Raw genomic sequence first — 22697 nt, 5'->3', positions numbered from 1 at the left:
TTATTTTTTTAATGAAAAGTAATTTGAGTAAGGTTTCTCTTGTAGCTCAGTCAGTAAAGATTCTACCTGCAGTGCAGGAGACCCGGGTTTGATCCCCGGGTTGGGAAGATCCCTTGGAGAAGGAAATGGCAAACTGCTCCAGTATCCTTGCCTGGAAAATGTCATGGACAGAGGAGCCTGGTGGGCTGCAATCTATAGGGTTGCAGAGTTGGGCTCAACTGAGTGACTAACACTTAATTTGACTAAGTGTTCCACTGAGATTCTAGGACAGGGGTGCCAGACACTATTCTATTGCACAAACTTGGGATAGGATTGTGAACAAAACATAGTCCATGCCCTTGGAGTTGATGGTCTACTGGGGGAACTAGATACTGAGTTAAGTAGGCAAAATCTGAGTTCTGGTGATGCTCTTAAGGGAAAGAAGGATGCTCTGAGCAGAAAGAGTGAAAGAGATGTAATTTAGATTGTCTAGAGAAGGTTATTTGTCAGAAATAGCTGAGATCTTAAAGGATAAGTAAAAATTATGAATTGAAAAATGTGAAAACGTTGCACTACTCTGTAACAATTACATAGAATCAGAAGTCTTGTGGGTGTGAGTCACTCAGTTGTGTCTGACTCTTTGGGAGCTCATGGACTGTAACCTGTCAGGCTCCTCTGTCCATGGAATTATCCAGACAAGAATACTGGAGTTGGTAGCCTATTCCTTCTCCAGGGAATCTTCCCAACCTAAGGATTGAACCTAGGTCTCCTGCATTGCAGGTAGATTCTTTACCAGCTGAGCTACCAAGAAAGCCCTAGAAAAGTCTTGAAAAACCTAAGAACCTTTTAACTACTCAGATCGATTTTGAATATGCTCATGGCAGTTTTTGGTTGATTACTTTGTCAGTGTGGGGTTGTCAGAAGCACAGTTGCTCAGTTGTGTCTGACACTTTCTGAGCTCATTGACTGTAGCCCACGACTCTTTTTGACCCCATGGGCAGTAGCCCACTAGGCTTTTCTGTTCATGGAATTTTCCAGGCAAGAATAGTAGAGTGGGTTGTCGTTCCTATTCCAGGGGAGCTTCCTGACCTAGGGTGGGGATTGAACCCTCGTCTCCAGCATCCCTTTCCTTGGCAGGCAGGTTCGTTATCTCTGAGTCACCTGGGAAGCCCCATATCGCTGTCACTGCTATTACAAATGAGACTGAGGTATGGAGGCTACTAGATGATCCCCTTGCTGGATGAAATTTTTTATTTATTTAAATATTATTGTTGGTAACATAACTAGGGTATTCTCTTCATCTAATTGATTCCATTTTCTTTAAGAGTTACTAATTTACCTGAAGACGCCAGTCAGTACCTCTCAGTCACATCTGAACTAAACACTTCAGTTCCTACAGCTGTTTCTTAAATTGAAGTATAGTTGATTTAAAATTTTTTTTCAGGTGTACAGCAAAGTGACTCAGTTATATGTGTATATATTCAGTTTCAGGGGCTTCCCAGGTGGCTCAGTGGTAAAGAATCTGGCCGCCAAGCAGGGGATACGGGTTCCATCCCTGGATTGGGAAATGGTATTACCCACTCCACTATTCTTGCCTGGGAAATCCCTATATTCCCACGAGGGCCATATTCCATGGGGTTGCAAAAGAGTTGGACATGACGTAGGGATTTTAACATTTTTTCCCAGACTCTTCCTATATAGGTTATTAAAAAATACTGAATATAGTTCGCTGTACTATACAGTAGATTTTGTTGGTTATATATTTCTGTTTTTGTTTTGTTGGGTTTTTTGGCCTCACTGCACGGCAACACGTTGGATCTTAATTCCACATTCGACAAGGGATTGAACCCACACACCCTGCAGTGGAAGTGCAGAGTCTTAACCACTAGACTGCCAGGGAAGTCCCTGGTTATCTTTTTCCTTTTGTATGATTCCATTTATATGAAATGTCCAGACTAGACAGAGCCAGAGAGAAAGCAATGATTAAAAAAATATTCTAAAATTTAGTGATGGTTACACAACAGTAGATACACTCCAAATCATTGACTTTTATACTTTAAAGAGGTGAATGTTGTATGTGAGTTACATCTCATAGCTTTTTAAAAAAATGTCAGGTATCAGGACAGCCTAGAGGTCAGTTGTTTAAGGCCAAATGTCCATCATGGGTTGATTGTGCAGTCTGTCTTTGATCCACACACTACACAAGGCAGTTACTACACAGGTTACTAGTTCTTTGCCCTAGTAGAAATCAGCACAATTGAGAGATCTCAATTTCCCTAAATAGGTTGATATTAGGTGGGGTGTGTGAATGTGTGTATGGCTTGTCAATTAAAGTGACTTGAAGCAGAACCACCTGTGTAGCAGGCCCTGGTTGGCTTTTGGGTATGTGAGTGGGGAGAGGAAGGAATGTGTCCCAGTTTTCTGTTATTTAGTCACTAAGTCATGTCTGATTCTTTGCAACCCCATGGACCGTAGCATACCAGGTTTCCCTGTGCTTCTCTGTCTCCTGAAGTTTGTTCAAACTCGTCCATTGAATTGGCAATGCTATCCAACCATCTCATCCTGTTGCCCCCTTCTCCTCCTGCCCTCAATTTTTCCCAGCATCAGGTCTTTTCCAATGAGTTTGCTCTTCACATAAAATCACCTGTGACCATTTCATGTGTCCTGGGTTTCTTTGCGGCAGGCACTGGGTTCCATGAGTGAGAATTTTAAGGGAAACAGATGGAAGCCTTATCTTTAATAGGACTCAGCTTTGGAATTCATGTAATGTCATTTCTGTAGTCACTGGCTCACTCCACAGACCCCAACTCTAGGTGAGAGGAGTGTCACTGTCATGTGGTAGGAAGAGCATGTGAGATAGAAGTTGTGGTCATCTTTGGAAAATACCGTATTTTTATGATAGTGTGTATAGTTCAGTCTCTCAGTCCTGTCCAACTCTTTGGGACCCCATGGACTACAGCATGCCAGGCCTCCCTGTCCATCACCAACTCCTGGAGTTTACTGAAACTCATGTCCATTGAGTCGGTGATGCCATCCAACCATCTCATCCTCTGTCATCCCCTTCTGCCTTCAGTCTTTCAGGGTCTTTTCAAATGAGTCAGTTTTTCACATCAGGTGGCCAAAGTATTGGAGCTTCAACATCATTGCTTCCAGTGAATATTCAAGACTGATTTCCTTTAGGATGGACTGGTTGGATCTCCTTGCAGTCCAAGGGACTCTCAAGAGTCTTCTCCAACACCGAGTCCAAAAGCATCAATTTTTCGGCGCTCACAGAGAAGGCAATGGCACCCGACTCCAGCACTCTTGCCTAGAAAATCCCATGGACGGAGGAGCCTGGTGGGCCGCAGTCCGTGGGGTCGCTAAGAGTCGGACATGACTGAGCGACTTCACTTTGACTTTTCACTTTCATGCATTGGAGAAGGAAATGGCAACCCACTCCAGTGTTCTTGCCTGGAGAATCCCATGGACGGGAGCCTGGTGGGCTGCCGTCTATGGGGTCGCATAGAGTCAGACACGACTGAAGCGACTTAGCAGCAGCAGCAGCTTTCTTTATAGTCCAACTCAAATCCATACATGACCACTGGAAAAACCACAGCCTTGAATAGACGGACCTTTGTTGGCAAAGTATTGTCTTTGCTTTTTAATATGCTGTCTAGGTTGGTCATAATCTTTTAATTTCATGACTGCAGTCACCATCTGCAATGATTTTGGAGCCCCCCAAAATAAAGTCTGTTTCAGTTTCCCCATCTGTTTGCCATGAAGTGATGGGACCAGATGCATGTTTTCTGAATGTTGACTTTTAAGCCAACTTTTTCACTCACTTTCATCAAGAGGCTCTTTAGTTCCTCTTTACTTTCTGCCATAAGGGTGGTGTTATCTGTATATCTGAGGTTATTGATATTTCTCCCAGCAATCTTGATTCCAGCTTGTGCTTTATCCAGCCCAGCGTTTCTCATGATGTACTCTGCATGTAATTTAAATAAGCAGGGTGACAACATACAGCCTTGACGTACTTTCCCAATTTGGAACCAGTCTGTTGTTCCACGTCCAGTTCTAACTGTTGCTTCTTTACCTGCATGCAGATTTCTCAGGAGGCACGTCAGTTGGTCTGGTGTTCCCATCTCTTTAAGAATTTTCCACAGTTTGTTGTGATCCACACAGTCAAAGGCTTTGGCGTAGTCAATAAAGCAGAAGTAGATGTTTTTCTGGAACTCTCTTGCTTTTTTGATGGTCCAGCGGATGCTGGCAATTTGATCTCTGATTCCTCTGCCTTTTCTAAAACCAGCTTGAACATCTGGAAGTTCATGGTTCATGTACTGTTGAAGCCTGGCTTGGAGAATTTTGAGCATTACTGGTGTGTGAGATGAGTGCAATTGTGCGGTAGTTTGAGCATTCTTTGGCATTGCCTTTTCTTTGGGATTGGAGTAAAAACTGACCTTTTCCAGTCCTGTGGCCACTGCTGAGTTTTCCAAATTCAGTGTGTATATGTTACTCCCACAGAGAAGGCAATTGCACCCCACACCAGTACTCTTGCCTGGAAAATTCCATGGATGGAGGAGCCTGGTGGGCTGCAGTCCATAGGGTCACTGGGAGTTGGACACAACTGAGCAACTTCACTTTAACTTTCATGCATTAGAGAAGGAAATGGCAACCCATTCCAGTGTTCTTGCCTGGATAATCCCAGGGACGGGGGAGCCTGGTGGGCTGCCGTCTATGGGGTCCCACAGAGTCGGACACGACTGAAGCGATTTAGTAGCAGCAGCATGTTACTCACAAATTCCTAATTTATCCTCCCCCAGCCCTTCCCATTTGGTAACCATAAGTTTGTTTTCTATCTATGGGCCTATTTCTGTTTTGTATGTAAATTCATTTGTATTACTTTTTAGATTCCACATACAAGCGATAATCATACTTGTCTTTGGCTTAGAATTATAATCTTTAGGTCCATCTATGTTGCTGCAAATGGCATCGTTCCTTTTGTATAACTAAGTAATACTCTGTTGTGTATATACACCACATCTTCATCCATTCATCTTTTGATAGTCCTTTACATTGCTTCCATTTCTTATCTATTGTAAATAGTGTTATGAAGATAGGGGTGCATGTATTTTTTCAAGATACAGTTTTCTCCAGATAAATACCCAGAAGTGGGATTGCTGGATCATATAGCAACTATAGTTTTTTTTTTTTTTAAGGAGCTTCCATACTGTTCTACATAGTGGCTGCATCAATCTACATTCCTACCAGTAATGTAGGAGTATTCCCTTTTCTCCACACCCTCTGCAGCATTTATTATTATTTTAATACTTTTTGATGATGACCATTGACTATGCCAAAGCCTTTGACTGTGTGGATCACAATAAACTGTGGAAAATTCTGAAAGAGATGGGAATACCAGACCAGCTGATCTGCCTCTTGAGAAATTTGCATGCAGGTCAGGAAGCAACAGTTAGAACTGGACATGGAACAACAGACTGGTTCCAAATAGGAAAAGGAGTTCGTCAAGGCTATATATTGTCACCCTGTTTATTTAACTTATATGCAGAATACATGATGAGAAACGCTGGACTGGAAGAAACACAAGCTGGAATCAAGATTGCTGGGAGAAATATCAATAACCTCAGATATGCAGATGACACCACCCTTATGGCAGAAAGAGGAACTCAAAAGCCTCTTGATGAAAGTGAAAGAGGAGAGTGAAAAAGTTGGCTTAAAGCTCAACATTCAGAAAATGAAGATCATGGCATCCAGTTCCATCACTTCATGGGAAATAGATGGGGAAACAGTGTCAGACTTTCTTTTTCTGGGCTCCAAAATCACTGCAGATGGTGACTGCAGCCATGAAATTAAAAGACGCTTACTCCTTGGAAGGAAAGTTATGACCAACCTAGATAGCATATTCAAAAGCAGAGACATTACTTTGCCAACAAAGGTTCGTCTAGTCAAGGTTATTGTTTTACCTGTGGTCATGTATGGATGTGAGAGTTGGACTGTGAAGAAGGCTGAGCGCCGAAGAATTGATGCCTTTGAACTGTGGTGTTAGAGAAGACTCTTGAGAGTCCCTTGGACTGCCAGGAGATCCAACCAGTCCATTCTGAAGGAGATCAGCCCTGGGATTTCTTTGGAAGGAATGATGCTGAAGCTGAAACTCCAGTACTTTGGCCACCTCATGCAAAGAGTTGACTCACTGGAAAAGACTCTGATGCTGGGAGGGATTGGGGGCAGGAGGAGAAGGGGACGACAGAGGATGAGATGGCTGGATGGCATCACTGACTCGATGGACATGAGTCTGAGTGAACTCCAGGAGTTGGTGATGGACAGGGAGGCCTGGCGTGCTGCGATTCATGGGATAGCAAAGAGTCGGACATGACTGAGCGACTGATCTGATCTGATTCTGACTGGTATGAAGTGATACTTTATGGTAGTTTTTATTTGCACTTCTCTAATAGTAATGTTGAGCATCTTTTCATGTGCTTATTGGCCATCTGTATGTGTTTGGAGAAATGTCTCTTTAGGTCTGTAGTTCATTTTTTGACTGGGTTGTTGGATTTCCTTTTTTTAACATTGAGCCCTACAGCTTTTCACTTAGATGCATTGCAGAAGGCAACCCACTCCAGTGTTCTTGCCTGGAGAATCCCAGAGACGGGGGAGCCTGGTGGGCTTCCGTCTATCGGGTCACACAGAGTCTGACACGACTGAAGTGACTTAGCAGCAGCAGCAGCAGCAGTTTCTTAACCTAGATTCTTTCCATGCCATTCTCCCAGACAGTTTAGTGTTTTCACCAAAATTAAACATTATGACCACGGATGCATTAAAAGACTGATTTCTTAACCTAGAGTGTACTTTTATTAATGTGACCCAAGAGATAGTCACCCAAATTTCCTAGTTCCTAAACTGATATATTTGACTAGATCATCAGAGTGGTGTAAATGGATAAAAGCTGTCCTTTTCATCATCTAGCCAGTGGGTGCAATACTATCTATCTCTTAAGACTGCTGTGAGGGTGAAAAACTGCCAATAAAAGGTAACTTTTATCATCATTAGTCATTTGGAAGATCACAGTTGCTTTGAGCAATACCACTCTACTTCTCTGGACTTCCTGGTAGCTCAGCTGGTAAGAATCCAGAAGACACGGTTTTGATTCCTGGGTTGGGAATGGAGAATGGAGTGTGGCTACCCACTCCAGTATTCTTGGGCTCCTCTGGTGGCTCAGATGGTAAAATAAATCTGCCTGCATGCAGGAGACCTGGGTTTGATCCCTGGGTTGGGAAGATCCCTTGCCATCCCTTGGGCATGGCAACCAACTCCAGTGTCCTTGCCTGGATAATTCCCATGGACACAGAAGCCTGCTGGGATAAAGTCCATGGAGTCACAAAGAGTTGGACACAACTGAGTGACTAAGCGCAGCACACTGTACTTCTGGATTATTCTAAACATTACCTGATTTTTTAATATGATTCCATTTATATGGAATATCCAGAATAGGCAAATCCATAGAGACAAAATTGACTGATTTTTTAAAAATTACCTTTGGCTGTTCTGGGTCTTTGAGTTCCAGAAAAACATCTTCTGCGTTATTGACTATGCCAAAGCCTTTTACGTATGGATCACAACATACTGTGGAAAATTCTTAGAGAGATAGGAATACAAGACCACCTGGCCTGTCTCCTGAGAAATCTGTATGCAGGTCAGGAAGCAACAGTTAGAACCCAGCATGGAATAATGGACTGGTTCCAAATTGGGAAAGGAGTATGTCAGGGCTGTATATTGTCACCCTGCTTATTTAACTTTCACAGAATACATCATACGAAATGCCAGGCGGGATGAAGCACAAGCTGGAATCAAGACTGCTGGGAGAAATATCAATAACCTCAGATATGCAGATACCACCACCCTTATGGCAGAAAGCAAAGAGAAACTAAAGAGCCTCTTGATGAAAGAGGAGAGTGAAAAAGCTGGCTTAAAACTCAACATTCAGAAAATTAAGATCATGGCATCTGGTCCTATCACTTCATGGCAAATAGATGGGGAAACAATGGAAACAGTGACGACTATTTTTTTGGGCTCCAAAATCACTGCAGATGGTGACTGCAGTCATGAAATTAAAAGACGCTTGCTCCTTGGAAGAAAATCTGTAGCCAACCTAGACAGCATATGAAGCAGAGACATTACTTGCTACCAAAGGTTCATTTAGTCAAAGTTATGGTTTTTCCAGTAGTCATGTATGGATGTGAGGGTTGGACTATAAAGAAAGCTGAGCGCCGAAGAATTGATGCTTTTGAACTATGGTGTTGGAGAAGACTCTTGAGAGTCCCTTGGACTGCAAGGAGATCAAACCAGTCTATGGTTAAGGAAATCAGTCCTGAATATTCATTGGAAGGACTGATGTTGAAGCTGAAGCTCCAATACTTTGGCCATCTGATGCTGGGAAAGACTGAAGGCAGAAGGGGATGACAGAGGATGAGATGGTTGGATGGCATCACCGACTTGATGGATATGAGTTTGAGCAAGCTCTGGGAGTTGGTGATGGACAGGGAAGTCTGGTGTGCTGCAGTCCATGGGGTCGCAGAGTTGGACAAGACACTGAACTGAGTCTTCGTTGCTTTTTTGTTGTTGTTTTTCTCTGGTGTTGAGCAGGGGCTACTCTTAATTGAGGTGTGTGGACTTCTCAATGCAGTGGCTTCTCTTGTTGCAGAGCACAGGCTCTAGGCACGTGGACTTCAGTAGTTCCAGCTCACAGGCTCAGTAGTTGCAGCTCTTGGGCTCTAGAGCAAGGGCTCAGTGGTTGTGGTGCAAGGGCTTAGTTGCTGCATGACATATGGAAGCTTCTCAGATCAGGGACTGAACCCATGTCTCCTGCGTTGGTAGGTGGATTCTTACCACTGCACCACACGGGTAAGTCCGAAAGTTGACTGATGCTTGCCAGAGACTGGTGAAGGGGGACTAGGGAGTGATCTTTAATTCAGGTTTTCTTAGATGGGGTAATGAAAATGTTCTGGAAGCAGATAGTGAATGGTAGTTTTGTGACCTTGCAAATGAATATACTAGAAACCACTGAACTGTACATTTTAAAAGGGTAAACTATGTTGTAAAAAAAACACAACAACATGTATATATATGTACATATATATATGTATATATAAAATGGCAGAAAATAAGAGTGACAGCCAAGGGTCAGAGTCCTGCTGTTACTATGCACCATTCCCAGCCTTAACTATGCTTGAGCACAGCCAAGGGATCCTCTGCCCTCACTCTCACTGACCTGCCATGAGAACTGATTTTTATTTTATTTTTAAACTTTACAATATTGTATTAGTTTTGCCAAATATCGAAATGAATCCGCCACAGGTATACCCGCGTTCCCCATCCTGAACCCTCCTCCCTCCTCCCTCCCCTCCCCTCCCTCTGGGTCGTCCCAGTGCACCAGCCCCAAGCATCCAGTATCGTGCATCGAACCTGGACTGGCGACTCGTTTCATACATGATATTATACATGTTTCAATGCTATTCTCCCAAATCTCCCCACCCTCTCCCTCTCCCACAGAGTCCATAAGACTGATCTATACATCGGTGTCTCTTTTCCTGTCTCGTACACAGGGTTATTGTTACCATCTTTCTAAATTCCATATATATGCGTTAGTATACTGTATTGGTATTTTTCTTTCTGGCTTACTTCACTCTGTATAATAGGTTCCAGTTTCATCCATCTCATTAGAACTGATTCAAATGTATTCTTTTTAATGGCTGAGTAATACTCCATTGTGTATATGTACCACAGCTTTCTTTATCCATTCATCTGCTGATGGGCATCTAGGTTGCTTCCATGTCCTGGCTATTATAAACATTGCTGCGATGAACATATTGGAAATAAAAGCAAAAATAAACAAATGGGACCTAATTAAACTTAAAAGAACTGATGTTTTTAAACATAAATTATATTTTAGGAAGATCTCTTTTAAGTTGTACTGCATTGTTTTTTTAACAGATAAACCTTTATTTTGGAATAAGTTTAGATTTATAGAAAAGTTGCAAAGATAAGTAAAAGCTCCCATATACCCCTTACCTATTTTGTTTCTCCTCATGTTATCATCCTGCATTACCATAAAACATTTATAAAAATTAAGAAGCCAACATTAGTCTCTAGACTTTATTCAGACTTTGCCAGTTTTTTTTTCAAATGGCCTTTTTACCTGTCTCAGGACACAACCCAAGACATCACTGTGTGATTAACTTTAAAAACTCAAATGTTGGGAGTTTACATTTACATCTCTGCTATACTTTATCATTTTGTTGAGATAATTTTGCATTTGGAGCCACATTAAATAAAAATGTGGGCTTTGTCATATATACATCTTGTATTTTGTGTTTCTGTAGTTTTACTTTATTGTTAAGTACTAAGCAAACCAGGTCCAAAAACGGGGAACTTGGTATTACAGTAGAGAACTGTTGTTTGACTTTGGTCTCACCAATTGCAAATTCACCTAATAATACAATAACCTGTGCCATACTTTACCATTTTAATCACAGGGTTACCACAGTGAAAATTTTATCAAATGTTTGGTTAAAGAAAAGTGAAGTAGGTGAAAGCTTTAAACTGACTTGGCCTTTTTGGGCAGACCAAAAAAAAAAAAAATCTGCAGAATTTACAGTTTCTATTTTAACCAGTCACACTTTCCCTAAAAGAGTTCAGGTAGTTTTGGGTTTTTGTCAAAGTTAACAACATATGCAGTCTGGATATTGCCTTTAACACTGTCTCTCTTGATACATTGTATAAAATGTAGGTTATTGCTTGTATAAAGCCAAATCAATTTTAAAACGGACAGAATCAAAAGTAGGTAGTTTATTTTAACTGGCAGCAAAAACCAAGCCAAGAGAGTGTGGTATGATCATGCACGTGTGGTTAAACAACGGATGGCTAATATAAAAAATAACAACTAAAACCCCGAAAATATTCCACTTGGTTGAGTTTTCAGTAAAATCATGTGGTTGAGAGAATACCCTAGTTGGTGTTGCACTAACTGTAGGGCTGCCACATAAGGAGTTTGAGTTCCAGTGCTGTCTGGAGGAAGCCAAGGTGGGGATGTGGTCTCCTCAGCCTGCTGGTGAAGCCATCTGCAAAATTTTCTGAGACTTGGGTTGTAACCTTTCAGATGTAAGGACTGCAGCTATGCCATTGCAACAGAGGAAGGACCTGATCTAGACCTGACCTGTAGCCCCTCTCTTTTAACTGTTGTCATACCTTCCTGACTGACCCTTTGAACTTCTCTGTTTAGCCTCCTACAGGATTCTGTGTAGAAACTGGCAACTCAGTAAATGTCTGAGAATTGAGGTGGTTTTTATTCAGTCATTGCTATTGCTATTGCTAAGTCACTTCAGTCGTGTCCGACTCTGTGTGACCCCATAGACGGCAGCCCACCAGGCTTCCCCGTCCCTGGGATTCTCCAGGCAAGAACACTGGAGTGGGTTGCCATTTCCTTCTCCAACGCATGAAAGTGAAAAGTGAAAGTGAAGTCGCTCAGTCCTGTCCGACCCTCAGCGACCCCATGGACTGCAGCCTACCAGGCTCCTCCATCCATGGGATTTTCCAGGCAAGAGTACTGGAGTGGGGTGCCATTGCCTTCTCCTATTCAGTCATGGTTGGGTATAAAAAACATTTTCCCAAACTAACTCTTTGAGTCTAGGGCATGCATCTCTTGGAACTCAATTTCTCATATGTAACTGCTTGTAAGTTTTTTTCTTCAAAGCTCTGATACCTGTCTCTGCAATTTGTTAAATTGCCCCCCTTGAGGTTTTTCTGTATAAAATTGGAAATAAGATCAGTCAAGTTTCATTGTTTGAAACACCACATGCTTGCACACACAAACATAGTCTGATCTTGTATTAAATACAGTAGCGTCTAGAAATGTTTCGTTTTAAATTTATGCAGTGTGTTTTTATGTATATTTATGCATTTAAAAATTTCAATTTCCCATGTATTCAAAGGGTATAGACTGGACTTCCCTGGTGATCAAGTGGTTAGTAATCTGCCGTGCAATGCAGGGGACACGGGTTCTATCCTTGGTCCAGGAAGATTACACGTGCTGCCTGCGAGCTACAACTACTGAAGGCCCTAGGGCCTGAGCTCTGCAGCAAGAGAAGCCACTGCAATGAGAGGCTTGCACACCCAAACTAGAAAAAGCCTGCATGCAGCAATGAAGACCCAGTGTAGCCAAAAATAAATTTCTGAAAATGTATAAAAGGGTACAGACTAACTGTAAAAGAGAATTAAAAGAAAAACCAACGTAAGACTAAAAATGAATTAATCAGGAGGCAGTGGATTTTAAAAAATAGTCTAGCAAACACTTAAAAAAAGCATAACTCCATAAATGCATAGTATGAAATGGTCTGTAAAGAGTGAGTGTGGGAACTGAAGGGTAAGCCAAAACAGACTTCTACCCTATATTGTTTAACAAGGAGGAAGAAACACTTTATCCAGTGGAGGACCTTTCCTGGGAGGAAAAAAACCTACTTGAAAGTGACAGGCATTGTGAAGTTAGAATATCTGAGATTCATGCTCAATAGCAACTTGGAATTACATTTAAATCACATCACTTAATCAGGTACAGCATAGGGAGAGACCAATGTCTTGTTTTTAAAAGCTTTTTAGAAAAATTTGAGGAATGTATGTGTGTGTGTGCTCAGTCATGTCCAACTTTTGTGATCCCATGCACCATAGCCCACCATCCTCCTCTGTTCGTGGAACTTTCCAGGCAAGAATACTGGAGCAGGTTGCCATTTCCTACATGGAACAAATATGCCTCTTAAAATTTATGAAATACAATTTGTATATAAATTACTGAAACAAAAGTATTAGAACACTTGCTGCATATGACAAAAAACTAATTTCACGATCTGATAATGAATTGCAGACAGCAGTTATAAAAATGTCGATTTAGCTCAGTGACAGTCAAAAATGAGGTTTCTAGATTAAAATAGTTGCATTTATTTCTTTATGGCATAAAAACATAGGACCTCAGGGCTTCCCAGGTGGCTCAGTGGTAAAGAATCCGCCTGCCAATGCGGGACACAGGTTCGATCCCTGGTCTAGGAAGATTCCACATGCAGCGGAGCAAATAAGCCGATGCGCCACAACTAGTGAGCTTATGCTCTTGAGCCCAGGAACCACAACTACTGAGCCCACGCACCACACCTGCCGAAGCCTATGCACCTGGAGCCTGTGCTCCACGACAAGAGAAACCACCGCAGTAAGAAGCCCGAGCACCCGACTAGACAGTAGCTCTCACTCCCTGCAACCAGAGAAAAGCCAGCGTAGTAACGACCCAGCACAGCCAAAACATAAGTAGGTCAAGAGGCACAGGATCTCAACCTATATATATTTGTCCACAGGCATCAAGTATATCCAAAAAAGTGTACAATTTGAAAGAAAAAAAAAAATGTGGCCTTGCCCACAAATTACCATAGCCCACCTCTGACTGCAAGCTGGAACAGCTTTTAGACTTGAATTTCTCTAACAACGTGAGCTCACTTTTCTGCACAACTGAACTGCTCTAGTACTTCCTTCAACAGTACAAATTATTTGTCATCTAGGTTCCTGAGCCATCACACATTATAAAGTTATAGCTTTGTTTCTGCCACAAGCTACTGAGTGGATATTTATTTATGAAGGAAAGTCAGTGATTCTCACAGTTGGCTGAGCATCAGAAACACAGATGTGTTAGGAAGGAAGTTAGACATGAGCCACAAGGGGAGGCTTGGCTGAAAGGGAGGCAGGCTGATCTCTAAGCTCCAGCCCAGATGCACCCAGGAGAGCTGACATACGCTATAAACCAGAGACTTTTCAACTGGTGCACATGCGCCCTCGGCACACAGTGGATACAAAATAACCACAGGGGCTTTTCCAAGGAACTTTAGGCAGTTAGGAGCCCAGTAAGGATTTAGGAATATTCTACATCTAATTTTAACACACTAAATTATTGGAAGACATATGTGAAGACATAACACAGCCTGCTGTTATATAACTTAAAATTATCAACTGGCCTTAAGCATATGCTCATTTGCATTCCCTTTCATTGATTGGTGGTGGGTATAAGCCCTACTTTGCACACACCATAACCAAAAGGAGGAGACTGGAAGTACAAAAAGGGGAAGCCAAGTGGGATCACGTTGAAGAATGAGGAAGACTCCTTTAGGATCAGCCTGCTCCCATGTCTTGGGAATGTCTGTTTAATAAAAGATCTGTCTGCTTGAGCTGAACTGAGCTATAACTTGTCTGTTGTTTTTTATACTCTTTAACGACAGCTCTAAATTTTTGTTTTAACAAGACAGGAACTCAGGAAGAGAGAGAAACTGACCTGCCAGATGCCAAGACATTTCCAGGGAAACTAGAATTGCGTGTGATAAAGCTGGCTGTCTACAAGCTAGTATTGAAAATTCTGATGTCTAACTAGATCAACTGTAAAGAACCTGAAGTGCAGGAGACCCTGGTTTGACTCCTGGGTCAGGAAGATCTGCAGAAGGGATAGGCTACCCATTCTAGTATTCTTGGGCTTCCCTGCTGACTCAGCTGGTAAAGAATCTGCCTGCAGTGTGGCAAAGCTGGGTCCAATCCTTGGGTTGCGAAGATCCCCTGGAGAACAAAATGGCTACCCACTCCACTATTCTGGCCTGTACAATTCCATGAACTGTATAGTCCATGGGGTTGCAAAGAGTCGGATGTGACTTTCACATTTTTCAACTAGGTTTTGGGGCTTCCTAAGTGGCACTAGTAGTAAAGAAACTGCTTTCCAATGCAGAAGAAACGCAGGTTTGATCCTTGGGTCAGGAAGACCGCTGGAGTAGGGCATGGCAACCCATTCCAGTATTCTTGCCTGGAGAATCCCATGGATAGAGGAGCCTGGCAGGCTACAGTTCATAGGAGACTCAGATACAACTGAAGCAACTTAGCACATATACACATCTGGGTCCAAGAATCACTGTTCAGTGACATCCCTCATGGTCCAGTGTCTAAAACTCTATGCTCCCAATGCAGGGAGCCTAGGTTAGATACCTGGTAGGGGAACTAGATTCTGCATGCTACAATTAAAGCCTGGCACAGCCAAATGAAAAAAAATATATATATTTTTAAACATTTTTTAAAAGATGAAAAAAAAAATCACTGCTCAAGGGCTTGCCAACCATACATACTTCCTTTATTTTTTTTAACAGCTTTATTGATATATGTCACATACTATAAAATTCACCCTTTTAAAGCATACAATCCAGTGGTCTTTAGTATGTTCACAAAACTGTACAACAATCTAATTTCAGAACATACCACCTTAAAAACAGGTGCCCTTTTAAAGAGCAAAAATGCTACCTAGAGGACTGCCTTTCCAACTCATTGGGTCAGTCTGCACACCAGCCTCAGGCCTAGACCAAATACTGGGGGGCTGCCATGACCAAGATTACTCTAAACTAATGAAGAGTTTAAGCTTCTGGGGCTGCAGAAGCAAAGAGTGAACGAAAGCATGGTTCTTTAGGCAACGAGGAGGGCAGTGCACAGACATGGCTGTCAGGAAGACAACCAGCAGTGTTTCTTAATGTTTCCAAGTGTTGTTTGTTTCTCTTGTCTGTAGAACAGGAAGATAACTGCTTTATCATGGGTTAAAGAGCAAGAATCCATGTAAAGCCCTTAACTTCGTATCTGACACACAGTAAACGTTATTAGGTAGTAGCTACTCTTTTAAAAGAAGGCTGAGCACCAAAGAATGCTTTCGAATTGTGGTGCTGCAGAAGACTCTTGAGAGTCCTTTGAACAGCAAGATGGAACCAGTCAATCCCAAAGGAAATCAACCCTGAATATTCACTGGAAGGACTGATGCTGAAGCTGAAGCTCCAATACTTAGACCACCTGATGCAAAGAGCCAACTCATTGGAGAAGACTCTGATCCTGGGAAAGACTGAAGACAGAGCAGAGGGGGAGGCAACAGAGGATGAGATGGTTGGATGGCATAAAGACTCAATGGACCTGAGTTTGAGCAAGCTCAGGGAGATGGTGAAGGACAGAGAGGCCTGGCATGCTGCAGCCTAAGGGGTTGTAGAGAGTTGGACATGACTTAACGACTGAACAACAATGAAAAGCATAATTCTCCCTATGGGGTTATGTGATTTCTCTTAATTTTAGCTAATAGGAAAAAGTTTTCTTCTGGTCCCCTTGATGGGGCAGAAAGAACTGGGGTTTAACATTTAAATGCAATGTGCCTTTTCCTCAGACCCTTCTATTTAAAATATCTCAATTTTTAGAAATAAGAAGGGGGTAAGTTATCAATCAGCAGGTTTTGGAGTCTAAGATACAAGTTAATTCATGGCTTTTAAAATTGTTATACAATATAAATTTTAACATCTTAATCAGTTTTTTTAAAATTTATTTGGCTGTGCCAGGTCTTAGTTGCAGCACAAGGAATAGTCAGTACGTGGGATTTTTTTTTTTTTTTCAGTTGTGGCTTGCAAACTCCTAGTTGTGGCATGTAGGATCTAGTTCCCTGACCAGCAGGGATCAAACCCAGGCCCCCAGCATTGGGAGTGTGGAGTCTTAGCCAGTGGATCACCAGATGAAGTCCCAACATCTTAAATTGTTTTTAACTGTAAGGTGGTGGTAAGTACCTTCACGTTGTTGTGCAACCATTAACACCATCCTCCTGCAGAACTCTTCATCTTGCAGAACTGAAACTCTATCAAACAGTAAATTCCCATTCCTCTCTTGCCCCAACTCCTGGCAATCCCCATTCTGCTTTGTCTCTGTAAATGTAACTACTCTAAATACCCCATGTAAGTGGGATAATACAGAGTTTGTCCTTTTGTGATTGGCTTATTTCAGTTAGCATAATGTCCTCAAAGTCTGTCCAAGTTGTAGCTTGTGTCAGAATTTGCTTCCTTTCAAAAGGCTGAAAAATATCTCATTGCATGTATATACACTGTTTATCCATACATCTGTTGATGTACTTAGGTTGCTTCCACCTTAGGCTATTGTGAATAATGCTATGAACATGACCCTTGAACAGATCTCAGACCCTGCTTTCAATACTGTTGAATATATATGTGTGAGATTTCAGGGTCATATGGTAACTCTACTTTTGAGGGGAACTGTCACCCTGTTTTCCAAAGTGGCTACACCATTTTACACTTCCACCAGCAGTTCTAAGTGTTCCATTTTCTCCACAGTGTTCTCAACATTTGTTGTTCTTTGTAAAAAATACATTATGTATTTATTTTGCTGCACTGGGTCTTAGCTGTGGCATGCTGGATCTTGGATCTTTGTTGTGGCACCAGGGATCTTTAGTTGCAGCATGTGGGCTCCAGTTCCCCCACCAGGATCGAACCCATGCTCCCCTTACTGAGAGTGCAGTTTTAGCCACTGGACCACCATGGAAGTCCCAACATTTATTATTTCCTGATTGTTAACAGCCATCCTAACAGGCATGAAATGGTATCTCTTTTTTTTGGCCACACTGTGCAGCATTTAGAGTCTTAGTTCCCTGACCAGGGAGAGAAACCATGGCCCTACAGTGTAAGCTTGAAGTCTGGACATTGGACAGTCTAGGGAGTCCCTCCCTGTGGTTTTGATTTGCACTTTCCTAATGACTAGGGATGTTCAGCATCTTTTCACGGGGTCATTGGCCATTTGCATATCTTCTTTGGAGCTATGTCTATTCAAGCCTTTTGCCCATTTTAATTTTCTTTCAAATGCTTTTTACTTTTTTGCTGTACCATGTGGCTTATTGGATCTTAGTTCCCTGACTAGGGATCAAACCTAGGCCCTGATAATGAAAGCACTGTGTCCTTACCACTGGACTGCCAGGGAATTTCCTCAATTGTGTCTTTAATCTGGCTTTTAAGTTAGGAAATATTTTCTGATTGAATAAAATGGCTTGAATATAAAATATAGGCTTTAGTATCATATCAGGAGCAGTGATAAGCAGGGATAACAGTAAAGAAAGATAGAAGAAATGAAACTGAAGAGAATGTGAAGACAGAAGAGAGAGAAAGAGAAAGGCAAACGCTTAAGTATGCAGTTCTTAATATGTTATAAATCTTTTTATCCCATTTAATTATTCAGTTAAGTTTTAGTTTTGCCATCTCTTGCCTTTAGTACTATTTTTTCATTTATTCAAAAAACATGTTCTGACTGTCTACAACCATGCCACTGCCTGCTTGAAGAGGTTTACATGTTAATAAGAGTAAGTTAGAGTAAGACAGGTATTAAAAATTAAGATGGATGAGGTAAGTGCAACAAGAGAAGATTGTGAAGAGGGAGCCTGGGGAAAGTTTATCGATACTGTGTACCTTCTAGTGTAAGCAGCTTTGCCAACTCAGAGGGAACCCCTAGTCTGCTGGTGGCTTTCCTGGTACTTCTGACCACTTCTCCTGAGCAGGGCATTCTTCTAGGAGTTGAAATTTCTGAAGGGAAAAAGTCATGGCTATTCCAAGGGAGGCTGAAACTCAAAAATGACAAACCAGTTTAAAACAATCAGTAATATAACTAAAACACTTGTCTATAAGGTAACTTCGTAATTCAAGGCTGTGATGGTTTCATTTAGCATAGGTCCTTATGTTCATATTCTCTCCCTCCTCAACCAATTTGACAAATGCTTAGTGTTTCTTAGTCATTTCCTTTTTTGGCTGCTCAGTGTGGCTCGTAACATCTTAGTTCCCTGACCAGGGATCAAACCATGCTCCCTACGTTGGAAGCACAGATTCGTAACCACTGGACCACCAGGGAAATCCCTCATTTCCTCATTTTAAGTTTGGTGTTCCTGTTGAAAGGAACTTCAGTATGTGCCCAGCTTTTCAAACTCCCAGGCTATGTGGTCTGCGGTGGGTGGAGAAAATCATAAGGCCAACTTCTGTTGGATGCTGGCTGTTGTCATTGTTGGGGGGTTCCCATGGAGTAACTGGACTAAGGTTACATTTTTAGCTGGTTTGTTCTGAAATATTCTGTTAAGTGAGATAATTTTGTATAATATATGTAACAACATATTTTAAATTGTGGATTTAAAGAGGTTTCATATGCTAAACTAAATGCAGAACCTAAAACATGTTTTCTATCAAACATTTTTTCAGTAAGATGGTTACTACTGTAATGGAATCACATTATAAAACCCAAGCTTCATTATATGTAGTATCACTAGGCCCAAATTACAGCTGTTGAGAACCTTCCAAAGCATTTAGGAATTTATTTCCTCAAAATCAATTTTTGCTATATTCCATTCAATAAGCACCCCACTCATTGCTTTTACTCCTGCAATTAGCCAGAAAAAGAAAAGTTTACAATCAATGGTTCCCCCCTAGTGATAAACACTAGTACAAAATACCCTCTTAATAAACACCATGCAGAAGTGTACTCAATATGCCTCTGTGGTAAGAATTCTGCCTAGGAATGGCCATAATAACTAAAAGTTACCACTTACTGAAATTACTACATCAAGTATCAAAAAGAACTCATCATTGCTAAAACATCCAGCATTACACATATTGGGTTGGCCAAAAAGTTCACTCGGGTGTTCTGTAACATCTTCCGAACAAACTTTTTGGCTAACCCAATGCTTTTTACTTGCTACTGATCTGGACTGTGTTATGGAAAGACAAAATTAGATGAAACCCATGGAAACCGAGCTACATCCAAGAGGCTATACATGATTATAGTAAGAAGGTATTTGCCCCACACCCACTGAAATCACACCAGTGATTTCAGGGCGCTTAGAACTGTCTGAGATACCTGCTTTGGCTTGAGGCTGATATGGGAGCTTCTCCCTGGACTGACAGGAAAGGTCTGAGTTGGCATTTCCAAGGATAAGTAGGGTCCTCTTGTCTGCTTGGCTACATTCATCCTCTAGTCAGTGAAGAAAGGTCAAGGTGTGTGAGGAGCTAGCCAAAGACCCGGCTGGTCACCCCCGCTAACCCCAGTAACCATGTATCACAAGTACTGGAGAGTCCCAGCGCCATTCAGATTTTTCTGTCAATTCTGACTTTCAGTAGGGGAACTTTAGTCGCCATGCTGCAGCCAGCACTGGAAATTAGCTGAATGATTCTGGATGATTTTGTACAGTTTCAAATTTTTAGCCTTAAGAATTTGAGGGCTTTGAAATAACATAACTAAGCAGAAGCCTGCCAACTTTCAAAACTAGTTGAAAGATAAGACTTTTAATTTGGTACCTTTTATGGACAAAGTTCTTATTATTTATTTTTGGCCACGCCATGCAGATCTTAGTTCCCTGACCAGGGTTCCAACCTGGGTCTCCTACAGTAGAAGTGTGGAGTTCTAACCACTGGACCATCAGGGAATTCCCAGTAAATTTGTCCTTATGAGTAGGCAAATCCGCAAGCTGAGATTTTTTTTTTTCCAGACTCAGTTTTAGTTCCACTGTATGTCTCTTTGATGAACACTGCCCAAACTTATATTAGTAGGTATACTGTATTAGAACACCTGAAAGAAAGAGTATAAATGGACTTTATAACTATTTTTTCAGATATACAAAAAAGCAGAATTATAACCTATTTACAAATTAATGACAAAGCCACAAAACCTAATAAAGTTATTTTAACAGGTGCTAAATATAAATACTTCTCATCTCCTGTCTACACTCTTGTTCAGATTAACTCTTCTATGAATAGAAAGCTATAACTGACTCTCTTCAAGTCTGTCTGTATCATGTAACTGTTGATCAGTTTTGGGAACTCTATTCATAGCTGCCTGTCTTTGCTGAGTGGTCTTCACAAATCTGAGCAGGTTGACGATGGCAGCAGCTGTCACTCCAGGTATACGACTGGCAGCCCCAATCTAGGAATTAAATCCACGAGAAACATAAATGAGCTATGTTAGTTATAAGCAAATTTATTTTCCTCCTGATAACGATCTGTATGTTACAGTTTATAAAATATTTTCAAAACTTTATCTTAATGTATTATCAAAATAACTTTAGAAAGTAGATAAAAGAAATGTGGTTATAATTAATATCTTCACTTTAAAAACAGGGGAAACTGAGACTAAGAGATATTAAAATGACTTGTCTAAGATCATGTAATTAACAGATGTTAGAGTATCTAACCTTTTCTTTTCGTTAAACTAAACTAACATCACTAGCAGTGTGTTGCTCAGCACCCTACGACTAATCTCAGTAATATTTCTATGGTATATTTTTGCAGTGAAATGTATGACTTATTCACTCCAAGTGGTATAGAGACCTCATATCAGTTCAGGTCTGTTTTGCCACCAAATGACTCTGTAGCAAACGTTTGTCAGAGCTTATGGTATTTCAGAATTTTGGTTAAGAGGTGAACTGTGATGACCAATACAATGCAACTGAACTTTTCTGTGATAATGGAAAATTTCTGTAACACTGGCAGTGTAAAAATATGATAACTGTCCAGTATGACAGCCAAGAGCCTTTTGTAGCTACTGAGCATCTGAAATGTGGCTATTATGACTGAGGAGTTGAATTTTTAACTTTATTTCATTTTAATTACTGTAAATGGTTGCACTTGGTTAACGGCTATCATATTGGGCAGTGTAGCCTATGACTATCCACAAAAACATAACCCAAAATGAGTAAGATACAGCTATAAAACTTAAGGCCTCTCTGCTGCTTTCCATGATGAATATGACTAAGAATACCATGTTAGTTGATGAAATCACTCCTCTTTAAAAAAGCAAGAATACTGGAGTGGGTTGCCATTTCCTTCTCCAATGCATGAAGGTGAAAAGTGAAAGTGAAGTAGCTCAGTTCTGTCCAACTCTGAGCGACTCCATGGACTGCAGCCTACTGGGCTCCTCCGTCCATGGGATTTTCCAGGCAAGAGTACTGGAGTGGGGTGCCATTGCCTTCTCCTGGTTAAGTACCCCTTTATTTTATGAACCACTGAAAAAAATAAAAAACCCAATGCAATGCCCATTAAACTATGATACACCATCAATTTTTAAGCTACAACTCAGAGATGTTAAAAATGTATCTCAGAATCAATAAATATAGCCTACAAGTCTTTAAATATTTGTTATTACAAATTCAATACTGTATGCTGAAGTTTTTAACAGATGTATACAGCATGGTGCCCATGTACTCATGCAAATACAAACCACACACAGACACACACAGGATCATCTCTGGCCCTCTACTTCCTCCTACTGGCTCCCAAGGCAACACTATGGAACGCCTTGGAGGGATCCAAGCAGTGATCTGAAAACCACTGACATGTATTCTATTTTAACCCAAAGTAGTTTAAGTCATGCATATAAACAAGCATGCACATGGTTGGCTAATTATAATCAACCCAATTCTTCACTTCCAGATACTTATTTAGACTAAGCTTTTTTTTATCTCTCATAAAAAATATAATGACACCTGTTATACAAAGAGAATATGAAAATAAGAGGTTAAGCTTTTTATGATGAAATAAAACATTAGTTATATGGCCACTACAAATCCAGCTTTTAAAAATTAAAGCATTGGCTCTCTATGATCTGTTCCTATCCACTGCCTGTTTTCTTACCGTCTGTGGGCGACTGAAATGGAGCTTCTCTCGAACTTCATAGGACAAAGATATATCCTTGAGAGTCAAATAATCTAGGTCCTTTGGCAGTTGGAGAGCTTCATCTCTTTGAACTTCCTTTATTTCTTGTTGCTGATGGAACAGTACTGATTCATAAGTAGCTGGTGAACAAAATTAATTATGTTGTGATACTCAGAT

At 41.1% G+C, this 22697-nt stretch overlaps 1 protein-coding gene and 1 non-coding gene across 4 annotated transcripts in view; both read right to left on the bottom strand.

Annotated features, from left to right (window-relative positions):
* Nucleotides 1–10803: 10803 nt before the first annotated feature.
* MTO1 (mitochondrial tRNA translation optimization 1) overlaps nt 10804–22697 on the bottom strand; it is a 30329-nt gene continuing 18435 nt past the window's right edge. For 2 of the 3 annotated variants that reach the window (XM_061427219.1, XM_061427222.1), the window contains exons 11-12: nt 22500–22660; nt 10804–20793 (exon numbers count right to left, since the gene is read on the bottom strand). In XM_061427219.1, the coding sequence (XP_061283203.1) occupies nt 20632–20793; nt 22500–22660 (323 nt within the window). In that variant the 3' untranslated portion in view covers nt 10804–20631. The remainder of the gene's footprint in view (nt 20794–22499; nt 22661–22697) is intronic. The other variant, XM_061427220.1, reaches the window with a different exon arrangement.
* Nucleotides 20224–20296, bottom strand: TRNAR-UCU (transfer RNA arginine (anticodon UCU)). Its single transcript has one exon. It is a non-coding gene; the product is annotated as a tRNA-Arg (tRNA).

Source organism: Bos javanicus, chromosome 9 (assembly GCF_032452875.1).
Source record: "Bos javanicus breed banteng chromosome 9, ARS-OSU_banteng_1.0, whole genome shotgun sequence".
In the NCBI taxonomy this organism is placed as follows: Eukaryota; Metazoa; Chordata; class Mammalia; order Artiodactyla; family Bovidae; genus Bos; species Bos javanicus.
The sequence above is the reverse complement of the archived record's forward strand: the minus strand, read 5'-3'. Positions and strand labels throughout refer to the sequence as shown.